The 15244-nt window shown below is 37.9% G+C and overlaps 1 protein-coding gene across 1 annotated transcript; it reads right to left on the minus strand.

Moving 5' to 3' along the window:
* Positions 1 to 709: 709 nt before the first annotated feature.
* On the minus strand, positions 710 to 1686 carry LOC149182052 (uncharacterized). The gene has a single exon (XM_089418466.1). The coding sequence runs from the start codon at positions 1611 to 1613 to the stop codon at positions 942 to 944; it is 672 nt and encodes a 223-aa protein (XP_089274592.1). The 5' UTR covers positions 1614 to 1686; the 3' UTR covers positions 710 to 941.
* Between the last annotated feature and the right edge of the window lie 13558 nt (positions 1687 to 15244).

A 15244-nucleotide genomic window follows, 5' to 3' on the forward strand; every position in this document is an offset into this window, starting at 1 on the left:
GTTTATTTTGGTCTGTAAAGAAACTTTTTATGAACACTATTTACATATGTGGGGATTTCAAATTTCACAGAGTGCTGGGAAATACTGATTTTTTTCTCTACCAAACTTGGAAGGCTGGCTTAACCACATACACAATCTCAAACAATCCTTTGCATACGTCGCTCTCCAACACATAACACTGGTTGATTCTTTGTGGAAAAGGGATCTTTCTGTCGCTGCTGTCACAATGCACTTCCAATTCCTAGTGAACAACACTCTTGCATAAAATGACTCCATTCCACTTCCATAGTATTTATCTGGTCTATGTCTATTCAATTCGCAGAATATTTAAATATACTTGACTCCATGCTAAGACAGATAATCATTATGACAGTAAGTCTATGATTTAGTACTCTTTTGAACTTTCATGTTTAAGATGTTTTTTTTTGCCTTATAGCTATTGGACATGGAGATTTCTTATCTCAAATCTGATTCACTAGATGTAATGTATATTTTAAGATTGACTAGATATAATGTATATTTTTTTTAATACTGGTACTATATATAAACCAGTGCTTTCTTTCTTTCTTTCTTAAAAACAAAGATACGTTGCAAGGAACTGAAGGAACCGAAATCCTAATAATAACACTTTGAACACGCCATTCCAATGGTGTTTTGCTGTGCAAATAGATCAGTTTTAAATGCAACCTATATCGTGACAGGCTCCAACTTAATCCATTTAAAACAAACTAAATTTATTGAAGTGATTTTCCATAGACATTATAAACTGAGACGAGCATACAGGAGAGCATAGAAATCTAAATACCAAATTCTAAAAGCATTTTTTTCCCTACTGTTGGCACAGAGAATCCTTGCTACGTTATCAGTAAAACTCAAATGAAACACAAATACATGACGAAAGAACTGTATGAGACCTTATTACCAACGTCCGGAATATGTGCTTAAGGAGTTTGGTTATAATAACCGTTAGCAACATATTCTGCGTTGCCAATGCCAGAGCCCGCTTCGTAGCCATTCCCGTTATGGGAACCGGTGACATAACCACCACCATAACCTGAACGATAGGCGCCATTACTTTCCTTACGTCCACCGTAACCCGACTCGTATTGATCACCACGTTGCCCATAGCGGGCATTAGAGCCATGCCAATCGGAGCCAGCGCCCGAACCATAAGCTTCACTGCGGTACCCAGAGCCAGCACCCTTACCGGAGCTCTCTTTGTATACGGCACTTACGTCGTTCCCGACCCCCGAATTTTCTGAATAGTACTCACCAGCTTTAGCTGACTCGGAACGATACCCGCTCCCGGCTTCTTCATAGCGAGCTTCGCTCCCAGAACCAGTGCGGGAAGCCTCGCTGTCGCCATATACATACCCATTACCGTTTCTCTCGCCACGGTAGAAACCATGGCCGTTACCGGAACCGGTCCCGAAAGCATTATCTACACCCTTCCTGGTGTAACCTTCTCCGTACCCGGCAGTATTTGATCCACCAGCGGGGTTGTCGTAAACAGGCTCTTTGTCAAAAAATCTGCTCTCCCTCGCCTCCATGTTGCAGAGAAACAGACTCAATACAAGCACATGGAGGCACAGAACTTTAGTGCTGGGCTCCATTATCGATTCTATCTTCGATATTAAGCTAAGTCAGAATTAGATTAGCTCTTGAGCAGACGAGAGCACGAACTAGAAAGGAGTAAAGGATTCATATTTATAGATCGAAATTTATTCCCGCAATTATGGTTAAAGCCCTGAATTGTCTGTTAAAGTCTTTGCAGAGTGCATTCCCACTTGTTTGTTAGGTTGACGTGCCCGAACAACTCAAGTTGATTTTTGACGTCCACATGGCTTCCACTTTCTCCTTTCAACTTCAGCAGACACGAGATGTGAACATGGCGGTGTTTACAACTGAAAGTGTCAACGTAAAACTGTGACATTTCATCCGTTAGGCCCACAAAGATGATTAAGGCAAACAGCTAACCTTACCAACTCCATGATGAAGCGCACTTGTGTATCATCCTTACAATGTACTGACGCTAATCGGCAGACGCCTACTGTATTATATTTTACCGCAGGTACATATCATGAATTTTAATTTTTTGATGATCAGTGTTGGAAACTGTCTGCTGCGCTTAGATTTAGGCGGGGGAATTCGCTTCCAACTAATTTCGGATCCATCGTAGAATTTCTCTCCATTGTTGACCAACCCTAGTCACTATGGATTGAAAATGTTTTAATGCTTTGGTGAATATTGGGGTGAGGCTGCCATGGTATTTGATGTTGTCACATGCGACGTTTGTATTTGCATGATGAGGGTTGTTTGGTTTTAGGATAGGAAACTACTTGAAACAGGGATGAAATTTGATGGGTAAATTCGTTTGTTATGTGGTGATTTGGGGTGAGGCTGCCATGTTGATGTTGTCACATGCGACGTTTGTATTTGCATGATGAGGGTTGTTTGGTTTTAGGATGAGAAATTACTTGAAACAGGGATGAAATTTGATCGGTAAATTTGTTTGTTGTGTGGTGATTTGTTGGTCGAATATTGTTAAATAATTTATAAATTTCTAAAAAATTCTTGAAATTGTGAAAATAAATTTGAAAAATATTAGCAAATTCGAAAAATATAAATACCATCCAACATCCAAGTGACACCTGCCTAATTGATTCTTTGTAGCTGCTAATTGAAAATTTACAATAGTTATGGATGATTCTATTCTCTGTACATAAACTACAGAAATCTTATTATTTGAAACGCAAATTGCCACTACTCATTCACAGCGTTGCTGACATAATAGTAAGACACACCAGTATATTGTTGTTGTGTAATGAGGAGAAGAATCAAGGAGATTTGAGAAAGTAAACCTGCTGTAGTCATTCTATGTCAATGGGTTCCCCACTATAATATGGTCTATACTCTCAAACCTGCTCTGGTCAATCTATGTCAATGGGTTCCACTGTAAAATGTTCTATACAAAAGAAATAATTGCTTTAATGGGAATGTTGAAAACAGTAATTTCGATCTAACAACCGATGAATGAATGAATGAGAGAGATCGATGGCGGAATTACACCAATGGTCGTCGAAAAGCATATACCACCAACTACTTTTCTGTAGAGGAGGAAAAACTTTTGTAAATGGAAAGTCCATTTTAACTGATTGATGGCTAGTGCTCGTAAATTCAGGCATGGAATTTGCTAGCGACGTTTGCGCAAGATGCGTTTAGATATTCAAATTATTAATTACTTTAATATGTTTCATGCACTCATTAAATTAGTACTTTATTATATTTATTGTGATCATTCAATATGTTTCATGCACTCATTAAATTATTACTTTATTATATTTGTTGGGTTCATTCAATATGTTTCATGCACTCATTAAATTATTACTTTATTATATTTGTTGTGATCACTGAATTTGATTTGATTGATAGTTTGAATTTAAAATCGAAATTTGATCTTGGTTGGTAGAATTTCAACTTCAAATTTGATTTTATTGGTGAATTGAATTTCAAAATCAGGTAAAGGTGTCCTTTTTAATATGATTGTTGTGATCATTAAATTTGATTTGAATGGAAAATTGAATTTCAAATTTCATACCTGATTGAGTGGTGAATTAGATTTCAAATTCAAATAAAGAAGGATTTCAAGAAAGATTTCTTTATAAATTGTCACTTTTTTAATAAATTGATATATTTGAGAGCAACCTCACCTTAATCTAGCTACGGATTTCAATTGCAATAGCCCTTCTATCAGTTAAAGGGCGTTTTTAGCTTTTTATAATTATTAATTTTTTTAACTAGGTTTTTTTATAATATTTTATATTTATTCTGTTTAATATTTAAATATAATGTATTTTTATTTATTTATTTTTTTAATTTAAGATTATTTTTTATTATAAATATAAAATTAGTTTATACATGATATAGAATTATTATCGGGCCTGGAGTATGCCCTAAAACTGCTTCTGCTTGGCTAAGAGCTCGTCTTCCTCGGACGTAAGGAAACAGGTTAACGGCCCAAGACCCAGAGGCATCTGGCAGGAGTGAAAGCCTGCTCCCTTACGGACCACCAGCGGGTTATTTCAGGTGGCGTGGTTTTCCTTGATAACAGTGATGTGTCAACTGACATTCGCGGATAGCAGCCAGAGATGACTGTCCTCACTGTTGGTTTGACAAACTGAGTTTGATAGGTTTTTCCATCTTTTGAAAAAAAAAAATGATATAGAATTATTATAAAATTATATTTAATATAAGAGTGTATTTTTCCCGCTGAAAAATAAGATAGATCTGCATAAAAGAGGTAAAGTGATGATCTCCTAATGACAAAGTGTTTTAGTAATGAGATCTTGAAAAATTGAGCTGAACATAAAAATATATTATTCTAAAATTATCTAAACTTTGATAAGCTTAGTTAATTATTTTGATAAAGTAACTTGCGTGCTACTTGAATTAAAAAAAAAAAACTAACTTTTTATTATATCTCGGTTTTACCTCAATTGAATTCAAAAACTAACTTTTTATTATATCTCGGTTTTACCTCAATTGTATTATTGTATATAATAAATAGTAATGATGCATATAATGATATCAAGCTAATTACAATTTATGAGGAAAGAGAAAATGTTTCAAAATACAGTTTTCATTCGGATTATATGTACCTATGTTTTGAAAACTATCAGAGATGAATCAAAGTCAGTGGTGGTAAGAAATGTCAAACATTCAAGAGTAAAATCAAACTATGCCTGAATAAACGAATTACTAATTGTGTGAGACTTTGTAGTATTATGAAAATCAACATAGAAAGGAATCATTTATATTATTTTTAAAATTTATTGCATAAAATTTATTATATTTTAATTATAAGGGAAAATAATTTTATTTTTTCCAGGGAAAATAATTTTATTTTTCAAAAAAAATATAGATTTATCACAAATAAAATAGTTTAATCTAAATTTATAATTAAAATTTATTAAAAAATAATGCATATAATTCCTCTTAGATGCTTAATAAATGGTTGAAACTTATTTTTATTAAATTAAAATTTACAATACTAAAAATTACCTAATAATAAATATCTTTCCATTATTTTTTTTATTAAATTAAAATTTATAATAATAAATATTATATAATGATAAATATTTTTTTGGTAAGTAAGCATTAAGATTTTTATTTATATGTAAAATAAAAAATACACCACCTATAATTTTGTCTACTAACCTTTAAACCAAACCAATTGTAGTAAAATCATGTTTTTATTAGTTTTTTTGTCCATCACAATATTGCCATTTTACACTTTGTTTAAAATTTATAAAAAAGCATACAAAGTCTACTTTTCTGGTGTTTCCTATAGACCTGATACCGTGTAGGTTTGAGCCATATAGCTCACTTGACCTTGACATTACCTAGTCAACTTACCTTACCATATATAACAAAAAAATTACAACAAAAACATAAGAAAAGCCATGGAAGAACATACAACATTCTTTAAAAGTTAGGTTCAAGGAAAATTGTCGGATGGGGATCCCACATGTCAGGGCCTCGAGTTGGCGAGTCCCCCAGAGAGTCAAAAAACCGGCGATCGCGGTTAAAGATGCATGGTCACAACGAAAGTGCGATGAGCACCCGCTTTCGGTTAAAGGCGACTAGGGTTAATACGTTCAGTTAAAGGTGACTCAGAGGTGGAATTTTAGTTTTATGCGACCGAGTCATGCGATGAGATGTGCGACGGGATGTGTGATGAGTTGTGCGATGAGATGTGGGACAAGTCATGTGATGAGTTGTGGGATGGGAGCATGTGACAGGCGAGCATGTTGGGTGACTCGAGTTGGGCGTTCGGGTAGGCGCGCACCTAGGCAAGGCGCCCATGGGTGAGTCAACATGACTGTAGTAGGGTGCAACCACACTTGACACGAGCAACCCGCAGAGCGACCGATGGATGAATCGATGGAGTGTGCGGAACCAAAGTGTGGAAATCAGGTGAGTAGGTGGTTGGGTCGACCCAAGTGGCAGCGATACACATACCACGAGCAGTGACATATATTTATATGAGTTGGGTCGACATATAGACATGGACAGTCCGACGTGCAAATGTAAGATGGGCCAACCTGAACAGCAAGTGAAAGGTCATGACCCTTGGTGTTACAATAAAGGCATCATCGAACTTGACAAGAATACATAGAGTGAAAGCAAAACAACGAAGGCAAGAGTCGAAGGCGACAAGCGGAACCGCAGGAAAAGCAAAGGCTGAAGTTTGTTGAATTGGATTATGGGGTTTTGATCTGAAATGGAGTAGATTAGTAATGCTGTGCTAATTCCCTGTTCAAAATAAAACCCAAGATTCTTATCATTTTCTTATCAAGTGCTTAAGGATTAACTATTTTTTCTTAATTAACTGATTCCCATGAGAGTTTCTTATGTAACTGTTATAAACAATTTAACATAAAACATATGTTGAACAACAACAAAATAACAACGACGAACATCAAAATATAACACACAACACAAAGATTTGATGAGAAGTTCACCCCTCCTAGGCTACGTCTCCTTGGTCCAGTTTCCAATGCTTGGGCCTCTCCATTATGCTCAAAATTACAACAAAAGTGTGTTTACAATGCTCAAATGCCTCTGAAACCTATCTCAATAAGTCTAGAAATGCCAAAACTGCTAAAATTGACTCTTTTTGCACCTAATTTGGATAAGAATTGAAGAAGTTATGACTCTCCTAGTTTCCCCATAATTTCCTCCTCCAAATCTAGCTAACTACGAGTTAAATTCATTATCCAGAGCTAATTTTGGCAGTTTCGCCGAAATTGGTGGTCCTGCCAACTTCCCCACCTATCTTGCGATTAAGGCTCTTTGGTCACATAGTGGTTAGATCCGACTGTTTAGGAAATGGTTCTGGCAGGCTCCATCGCAAATTGCATTCGCAATCGGTGGAACCATCGATGTACAGGCGTTCTGCGATAAGACGAACCTCCCGGGATTATAAAACTCAACATATAACAATATCGCATCTGGTGCCCTATCACAAATCCCAATCGGCAGTTACAATCGGGGCCGCTTTGTAAACACTAGCCCCTTTTGCGATTGTGATATGTGATATATCGCATCGCAACTAAGCTCTGTCAGGGGATGATTCATAACCACTTATCGACCTTCGATATGCAATATGCAATATCGCAATCATAAATCGGCAATGTTGGGGGTCGATTCCTTAAGCCGCATCTTCCTTTTTTTTTTGATATATGATATGCAGGACCCAATGACAACCTAGCACTTGGAATTTCCCCATTCGCTGAGACCTTTGCCACACCATCTCCTCCTGCCACCTGGACATGTCAAACTTGAAATTTGACTTGCTCTAACTTCTGCATACGAGCTTGGATTTGAGCGTTGTTCACACAATTGGAATCAGAATGACGAGCTCTTCGATCTGACGCTGAGTTTAACAAAATTCTGACACTTTGATTTTTGTGCATAAACTTGAGGACCTGTTCAGGTTTCTAGTTTCAGGTGGACTGAAATGTGTTGGTTGGACAGTCCAACTGCGGCAGGGTTGAGTCAACAGACCCGACAACGTTTTGGTTGGGCAATAGTGTCGTGTTGCAAACTAGCAGACACCGATTGCGACAGAGTGTTGGGCACTGGTGACCCAGTAACCAGAGGCCGCTACAACAGATCGTTGGGAGGGATAACACGTCGTGTCACTTCCAAATAGAGTGCGGGTGGAAATATTGCATTCAGGATTGAATGGTGGTCAGGCACCAAAGAGTTGTATAGTGGGGAAAATTGCGGCAAGGAGTGTCGAGGGCGTGGATAGGCTGAGAATGGAGAACGGTGGAAATGATAGTGCCACAAAATTTCGACAGTTCAATTGGGTGTTCATAGTGACACAAATTTGGCAGATTCTCGACATGACTTGTATAATAAAAGGTGTGCAGACCAAGGCTTGTTGGCAATGCCGAATTGTATTGTTTTATGTACAATTGAATTACAGAAATTTATATATTTACTAATATTTGGAATACTCTAACTTATGGGAGTTTCCCCTGCCACATATGATGATGTGTTGATGATTTTTGTTGTGTATTTATGATCTGAATGGGAAAATTAGTATTTGTTGTTCTAAATTCCAATTCAGAATAGTAAACACAGTGCTTGAGGATTAAGAGGTAAATTGCAAGTTTTACATGAGTTTTTTATGTGATTTTATGTAAATTTCATGAGAAAATTAACATAAGTAAAACATTGAACAACATCATAACACTAATACACTCAACAATTGATAAACGAGTTCACCCCTCCTAGGTTATGTCTCCTTAGTCTAGCTTCAAATGGCTTGATCCAATCTCATTATGATCAAAATACTTCAATGATAAAGAGTATATAAAGTGTGCTCACCAAAAGAGTGGCTAGTTTCCCCTACAAGCAAACATTCTCCTGCAAATAACTCTCACTTTGAAGACATGAAACCCTATAGTTAGTCATGAAACAATCAACAAGAAAAGGGTTCTCAAATAAAGACCCTATACTCCATTTGATGATGAGCATAACCAGTACAACAATTCACTTGAAGTACTAAAAGAGAGCTTTCCTCAAAGACATAATGAGAAAAGAGAAACATGAGCTACACCATAGATGTCTCAGCTGCTGCAGAAAACATATGAAGGATAGAAAACCCCTACAAGATCCTTTCCATTCTCAAAAGCATTCAAAAACATATTTAACCTCGTGGTTGATCTTAGCATCTATAGACTTAAACCTATAAAAGGTCTCTTTAGAAGTGCTCCAATAGCTCTGAAACCTATTCCATTAGCTTGAGAACTCCCAAAAATTCATGTCTAGCCTCTTTCTTCTCCTCAATTGGATCTAAACTGAAGAAGTTATGAGCTTCCCAAGTTTTGCTCTTAGTTGACCCACAACTTTGCCAAGTCCAGCTAATCAACACACAATTTCGCCCTATTTTTCGCTAATGGAGTAAAAAATTGGCGTAATCTCGACGCAATTTTTGGGCTCATTAAATTTCCTAGTGACACATGTGCATGCCCTCCTGGTCACATGGACCCCCTACATGACCTAACTCTGTCTCTCGTGGTTTAGCTCCCTCTGAATCGTCCCTTGGTCCTCGCTTGTGGTTGCATGGGAAAATGGGTTGGGGGGACGGGGCTAAGCCCTAGCCCCTGGTCCCACCCTGGTCCTTTTGGGGATGGTGAACAGGGTTGGGGCCAACCCTCGGCCCTCACCCCATATCCGCCCCAACATTAATTTAAATGCAAAATATGTGGGTCCTTTTAATAAGGCCCACACATAGCGCAATGGTGTATGCGGTAATTGGTTGGTGAGAGGTGCTAAGTTCAATTGTTGTAGAGTGTAATTCAGACTTGCCCCAAAAAGTTTAAGTGGCCACCATGTTGCTAGGTGGCGGCCTCTAGCTGGACCACGTGGTAGCATATGGTTGGCTACCATGCCACCAATAAAACACTGGCATGTCAGCGCAAACCAACCCAATAAAATCTTGCCTAGTGGTGCAACCCGATTGGTCTGCCAAACTAGTCAAACATGCCTAGTCAGCACCACATCAACTGTATGAACTACTAACTGTACTGTCATTTTTTTGCAAAAATTCCCTTGTTTTTAAAAATGAATAGAAGTCGTTTCCGGGAGCATACGATGCCAGTTTCGTGCGAAACAATTTACATTAGATGTAGGATGATGAGCACTACACAGTCGTTCAGGTTCTACACCGATCTGAAAACTTTGAATTTTGAGAAAATTTTTGAGCGTCGGGTCACTCCTCCCCACTGGGAGCTTTTAGACCCCAAAATATCAATTTCAATTGTTCAACAGTTGAGGGTATAGTTCCCTCACCTTTCCAATATTGATCTATTTGGCCTTGGAACTTTTCAAGCTGATATTGAACTGTTTGATGTACCAATTGGATTTTCTCCATGAATGTCTTGGCTTTGTCTATGTCGTTATGGCCATCAATAGCAACATCCTTCCCAAAGAATTAAATTCAATGGTGATCTTCGGCAAAATATTTACCAAGGATAACAATCCAAAAATACTTTGGCAAATAACCCAAACAAGCTTCACATGGAATTACTTGTATAAATGAGTGATTGACACATTTGTAACACATTGAATATGTTGCAACTACTCATCTCAAAGTTGAGGATGTTTACTAAAATATACATAAATGGAAATGAATCTTACAATATGGAATAAATTTTACTCCTAAATTCCCATAAAAATTGACTCATCATAAAGCCAAAATAACATAACAATGCCAAAGAAAACATTGTTGCATATAAGTGATTTATTCACAAACATCACTTTTACAAAATACCCAACTATGGGGACATGCAACAAGTGAAATACAAAATAAATGCAGTCTTTAATTAGACAAATAGTCCAATAATTTCTTACACAACCATGCTAGGGGATTTTCTTTCTACACTTCACTTACTTGTGGAATTGCTTCTAGAATGGTTATGGCATGCCTTGCACATTCCTCTACCTTCTTCTTCTCAGGTGATTCCATTACCTGTTTTTCCTTCTTTAGATGAAGATGTGGATGCAAATTCCAACACTTTTCAATCCAATGCCCACTTATGTTGCAATGAGTTCAAAAGTTTTTGTGAGATTTTCTTGGCATAAATGTCTTAAAACTTGGATAATAATTTCCCTCCTTGGTCTCATTTCCAAGTGACATATTCATATTCTTGACTTATGATTTCCTTTTGTGGAACTTAGCTACACAATGGTTAGGTGCATGACAAAAAGTACACGAAAAAGCATTCCACAACATGTTATTCAAATCATCATGTTGTTTGAAATCATCAAAAGTCCGCTTATACCTCTTATGGTTGTCCTTTGGCTTATGAGCCTAGCAAGGAGAAATTGAATAGCGAGAAGAACTTGTCTTAGTCTCTTCTTCAACTTTCTCATATCTCTTTGGAGAAGTCTTACATTTCATGTCCTCCTTTTGTTTTAGAAACCAAGCTGGTACTAATTCCAGATGAAAATCCCAACAATTTGTCTCCTCATGTCCTCTCTTATGACAAAAATAACAAGATACCCAAGAGCTATCACTGGAAGACCATTCTTCCTTTTCAACATAACCAGAGCCTTCATATTGAGGTCTCTCCTTTTCCTCAATTGGATGGAAAATACCCTCATTTTTGACTCTAAGGCCTCCTCCCTTGTAACCCATCTTGGACAAGGCCTTTTCTATGCTTCTCAAAAGCTGCAAAAGAGTTTAAATCAACATTGTCATGTAAAGAAACTGCATGTAAATTCTTACCATTTTTGTCATCTTTCCACTTAGGGACAAGGAATCTCTTAAACTGTTTCCTAATTCTTGAGGTGTCTTCTTGGACTCTTGGTCTTTCTTCTTTCAACTCCTTGGATTTTGGCACTGATTGAACTTCAACCTCAACATCATGCAGACAAAACATGCAGACATGGCCATCTTCCTTCTCTGAGGGACTTCTTTCACTGGCATTTTATGGGTACTCATCAAACAATTCCTCCTTCTTCTCTGCTCTAGATGAAGCGGTGGAGGATGCTTCAAGGAAACATTCTTATGTCCCTAGTACATAGGAGGCGTCCTCCATTTGAAAAGAGCCATAGGTTGCATTATTTCCATTTCCACAAGCTTGCTTAGTATTGGAGGGACTCTTTGTTGCTTTGGCAGACCAACATTCATCAGTCTGTTCCTCCACAACATTCTGTAACATGAGGCACATTTTTTGCTTCTCTTCCTCGGTAGCTTCAAGTACTCTTTTGAGATCCATGTTCCCTTATTGAAGAAATGCAATAAAGTCCTCCGAATCTTGGAGACTATCATGTTTTCAGCTTGTGCCCATGCTTACTGAAGCTTCAATTGGAATTTGAGGTAGAACTAGTGGTGGAGATTGTAGCAATCTTGCTCTCCTGCCCAAACCTTCTCCTCTCTTGAGCTTCAAACTTGTAAGCTTCACATTCACTTACAAATAGTTAAATCCTCCTTGCACAAAGAAAACCAAGTGCTATGATACCAAATTGATCTGAATGGGAAAATTAGTATTTGTTGTGTTAAATTCCAATTTAGAATAGTAAACAAAGTCCTTGAGGATTAAGAGGTAAATTGCAAGTTTTACATGAGTTTTTTTTATGTGTTTTTGTGTAAATTTCATGAGAAAATTAACATAAGTAAAACACTAAACAATAGCATAACAGTAATACACTCAGTAATTGATAAAGGAGTTCACCCCTCCTAGGCTACGTCTCCTTGGTCCAGCCTCCAATGGCTTGACCTAATTTCATTATGCTCAAAATACCTCAGTGATAAAGACTGCATAAAGTGTGCTGACAAAAATAGTGGCTAGTTTCCCCTTCAAGGAACTCTCACTCTTAAGACATGACAACCTACATTTAGTCACGAAACAATCAACAAGAAAAGGGTTCTCAAATCAGGACCCCATACTCCATCTGACAATGAGCATAACAAGTACAACAATTCAATTGAAGTACTAAAAGAGAGATTTCCTAAAAGACATAATGATAAAAAAGAAACATGAGCTACACCATAGATGTCTCAGCTGTTGCAGAAAATATATGAAGGCTAGAAAACCCTTACAAGGTCCTCTGCATTCTCAAAAGCCTTCAAAAACTGATTTAACCCCCTGGTTCATCTTAGCACCCATAGACTTAAACTTGCAAAAAGTCTCTTCAAAAGTGCTCTAATGGGTTTGAAACCTATTCCATTGGCTTTCAAAGACCCAAAAATTCTTTTCTAGCCTCTTTATGCTCCTCAATTGGATCAAAACTAAAGAAGTTACGAGCTTCCCAAGTTTTATTCCTAGTTGACCCACAAATTCGCGGAGTCGGGCTAATCGCCCTAAAATTTCACCCTATTTTCTGCTAAAGAGGAAACAAATTGGTGCAAGGCCGACGCAATTTGTGGGCTCATTAAATAGCCCAATGACACCTTTGTGCGCCCTACTCATCACATGGACACCCATGTGACGTGGGGTTGGCCCCCGCAATTTAGCTCCCTCCAAATCGACCCTTGGTCCTGGCTTGTGGTCGCATGGGAAAATGGTTAAGGTTGGGGAGGAGGGGCTAAGGCCTGGCCCCTGGTCCCACCCCTAGTCCTTTTGGGGGCAATGACCAAGGCTGGGACTAGCCCTCGGCCCTCACCCCATATCTGCCCCAACATTAATTTAAATGCAAAATATGCGGGTCCTTTTAGCAAGGCCCACACATAGCATGATGGTGTATGCGGTAATTTGTTGGTGAGAGGTGCCAACTTCGATTCTTGCAGAGTGTAAATCAGACTTGCCCCAAAATTTTTAAGTGGCCACCATGCTGCCACATGGTGGCCTTCGTTAGCGTCACGTCAGCACCAACCAACCCAATAAAATCCTGCCAAGTGGCGTGACCTGATTGGTTTGCCAAACTAGTCAACCAAGTCAACCATGCCCAATTAGCACCATGTCAGCAGTATGGACTGCTGACTAGACTGTCATTTTTTTGCAAAAATTAGCTTATTTTTAAAAACGAACAAAACTCATTTCCAGGAGCATACGATGTTTATTTTGCGTGAAACGAGTTGCACCAGATTCAGGACGACGAGGACTATGCGATTGTTTAGGTTCCACACTAATCCGATAACTTTGAATTTTGAGCAAATTTTTCAGCTCCAGATCAATTTATATTGATGATATGATTAATTGAAGATTTTATTTCTACTGCGATAATAACACTTGAAGTAATAATTGGCTAAGTGTTTGGTTAGGCATAGCTCGTATACTTAAGTATTGGTGAAAAGAAAAAGTGTAGTGGTGCCGCACCCGCCTATGTGTGGTTGAAAGACTACCACCGGGATAGGGGAGTGATAGTTGGTATGAGAGCCCACTTTCTGCAGGGATTTATTGAGGAAGAAGAAGTTCAAGAGGGACAAGTTGTAGGGTCGAAGTTGAACGGATTGGTGTATGGTCTTAATAAGATCACAATCAAAGCTCATGGCAGACAACGTATAAGAATCTTAGGTGACAGGTGAATCTAACATGGATGCTTGAATAGTTTTTATGGACAGGGTATTGGACCATATGGAGGAATTTTGACGTAGGTAAAATAACATATAACCATAAGGTCATCACACAAAATCAACGAAACTAAACTGGAGATCACACACCAGGCATATGCACATAAAAACTCATAAAATAATTAATTAATAAACAAAATAATTACAGGAGAACTCATGGCCTATTCATGGCCTCTCATTCCTCACACTCACTCACACACTTCTACATCTTACATGCCTCATAGGCTCACCTCAATTTATACAAATGGATCTAAACCAAAATAGGTTCTAGAGCCTCAAAAAACTCCCAAAATATCTCTCATAATCCATAAAATCTCTCATCTAATCCCTTATCCCTAGATAAGAGCTAACTAATCCATAATCCTCTCAAACCTTCCACAATACTCTCGAATCTTCTCCTATTTAAAATAATCATCATTCTCTCTTAAAACTATTAGAAAAATACGTTAATTAATTAAATCATAACTTTATAAACTAACTCCTCTAATAAACAATTCACCCAGGTTAGATGCACCTGCATCAAATTTTCCTTGAAGGTAGCTTCATTGGAAGCTAAGAATGATGAATTTCGAGACAAGTTCACGAAGTTGGAAGAGGCACATGAAAACCTCAAGGTTTAGTACGATTATACTGAATGGCAGTTGCACAAACAGAGAAGGAATTCAAGAACATTGGGGCTGCAAGAGATCAAGGTTAATCTTGAAGTTATAGAAATCTCTTGACAATTCTCGGAACAAGAAAGATGTTTTGAAGAAAGCAGTTGGGTTGGGACTAACTGGAGGGGTTGCTAATGTGAAAGTCAAGGAATCTGATTCTTATGAGGGGATGAAGAGTGCCAAAGCACTTGGAAATTTCTTATGGAGAAATACTTGAAACACTTGGGGATTCCTAATGATGAAGCCAAGGTCAAAGTAGTTTCTCAATTCCTTACTAAGGATGTTAAGATGTGGTTGACACGGAAGTTGGATCAGATTTCCAATGGTGATGCTGATAGCATCTCTACTTGGGATGATATGAAGAAATCTTTGTAGACCCATTTTATCCCACAAGGTGAGACTTGGTATGCAAGGATGAAGATCAAGTACATTAAGAAAATAGGGAGTCTACAAGCATATCAACAGGAATTTTCGAGTGCGATCTTGGAACTACCTC

The sequence above is a fragment of the Pinus tabuliformis genome, chromosome 3_2 (assembly GCF_031772625.1).
Source record: "Pinus tabuliformis cultivar Carrire ecotype Pingquan chromosome 3_2, CPIR1, whole genome shotgun sequence".
NCBI classification, from domain to species: domain Eukaryota; kingdom Viridiplantae; phylum Streptophyta; class Pinopsida; order Pinales; family Pinaceae; genus Pinus; species Pinus tabuliformis.

Bases quoted from the DNA above. Each gene is read 5' to 3' on its own strand.
- LOC149182052 (XM_089418466.1), bottom strand. From the start codon at position 1,613: ATGGAGCCCAGCACTAAAGTTCTGTGCCTCCATGTGCTTGTATTGAGT.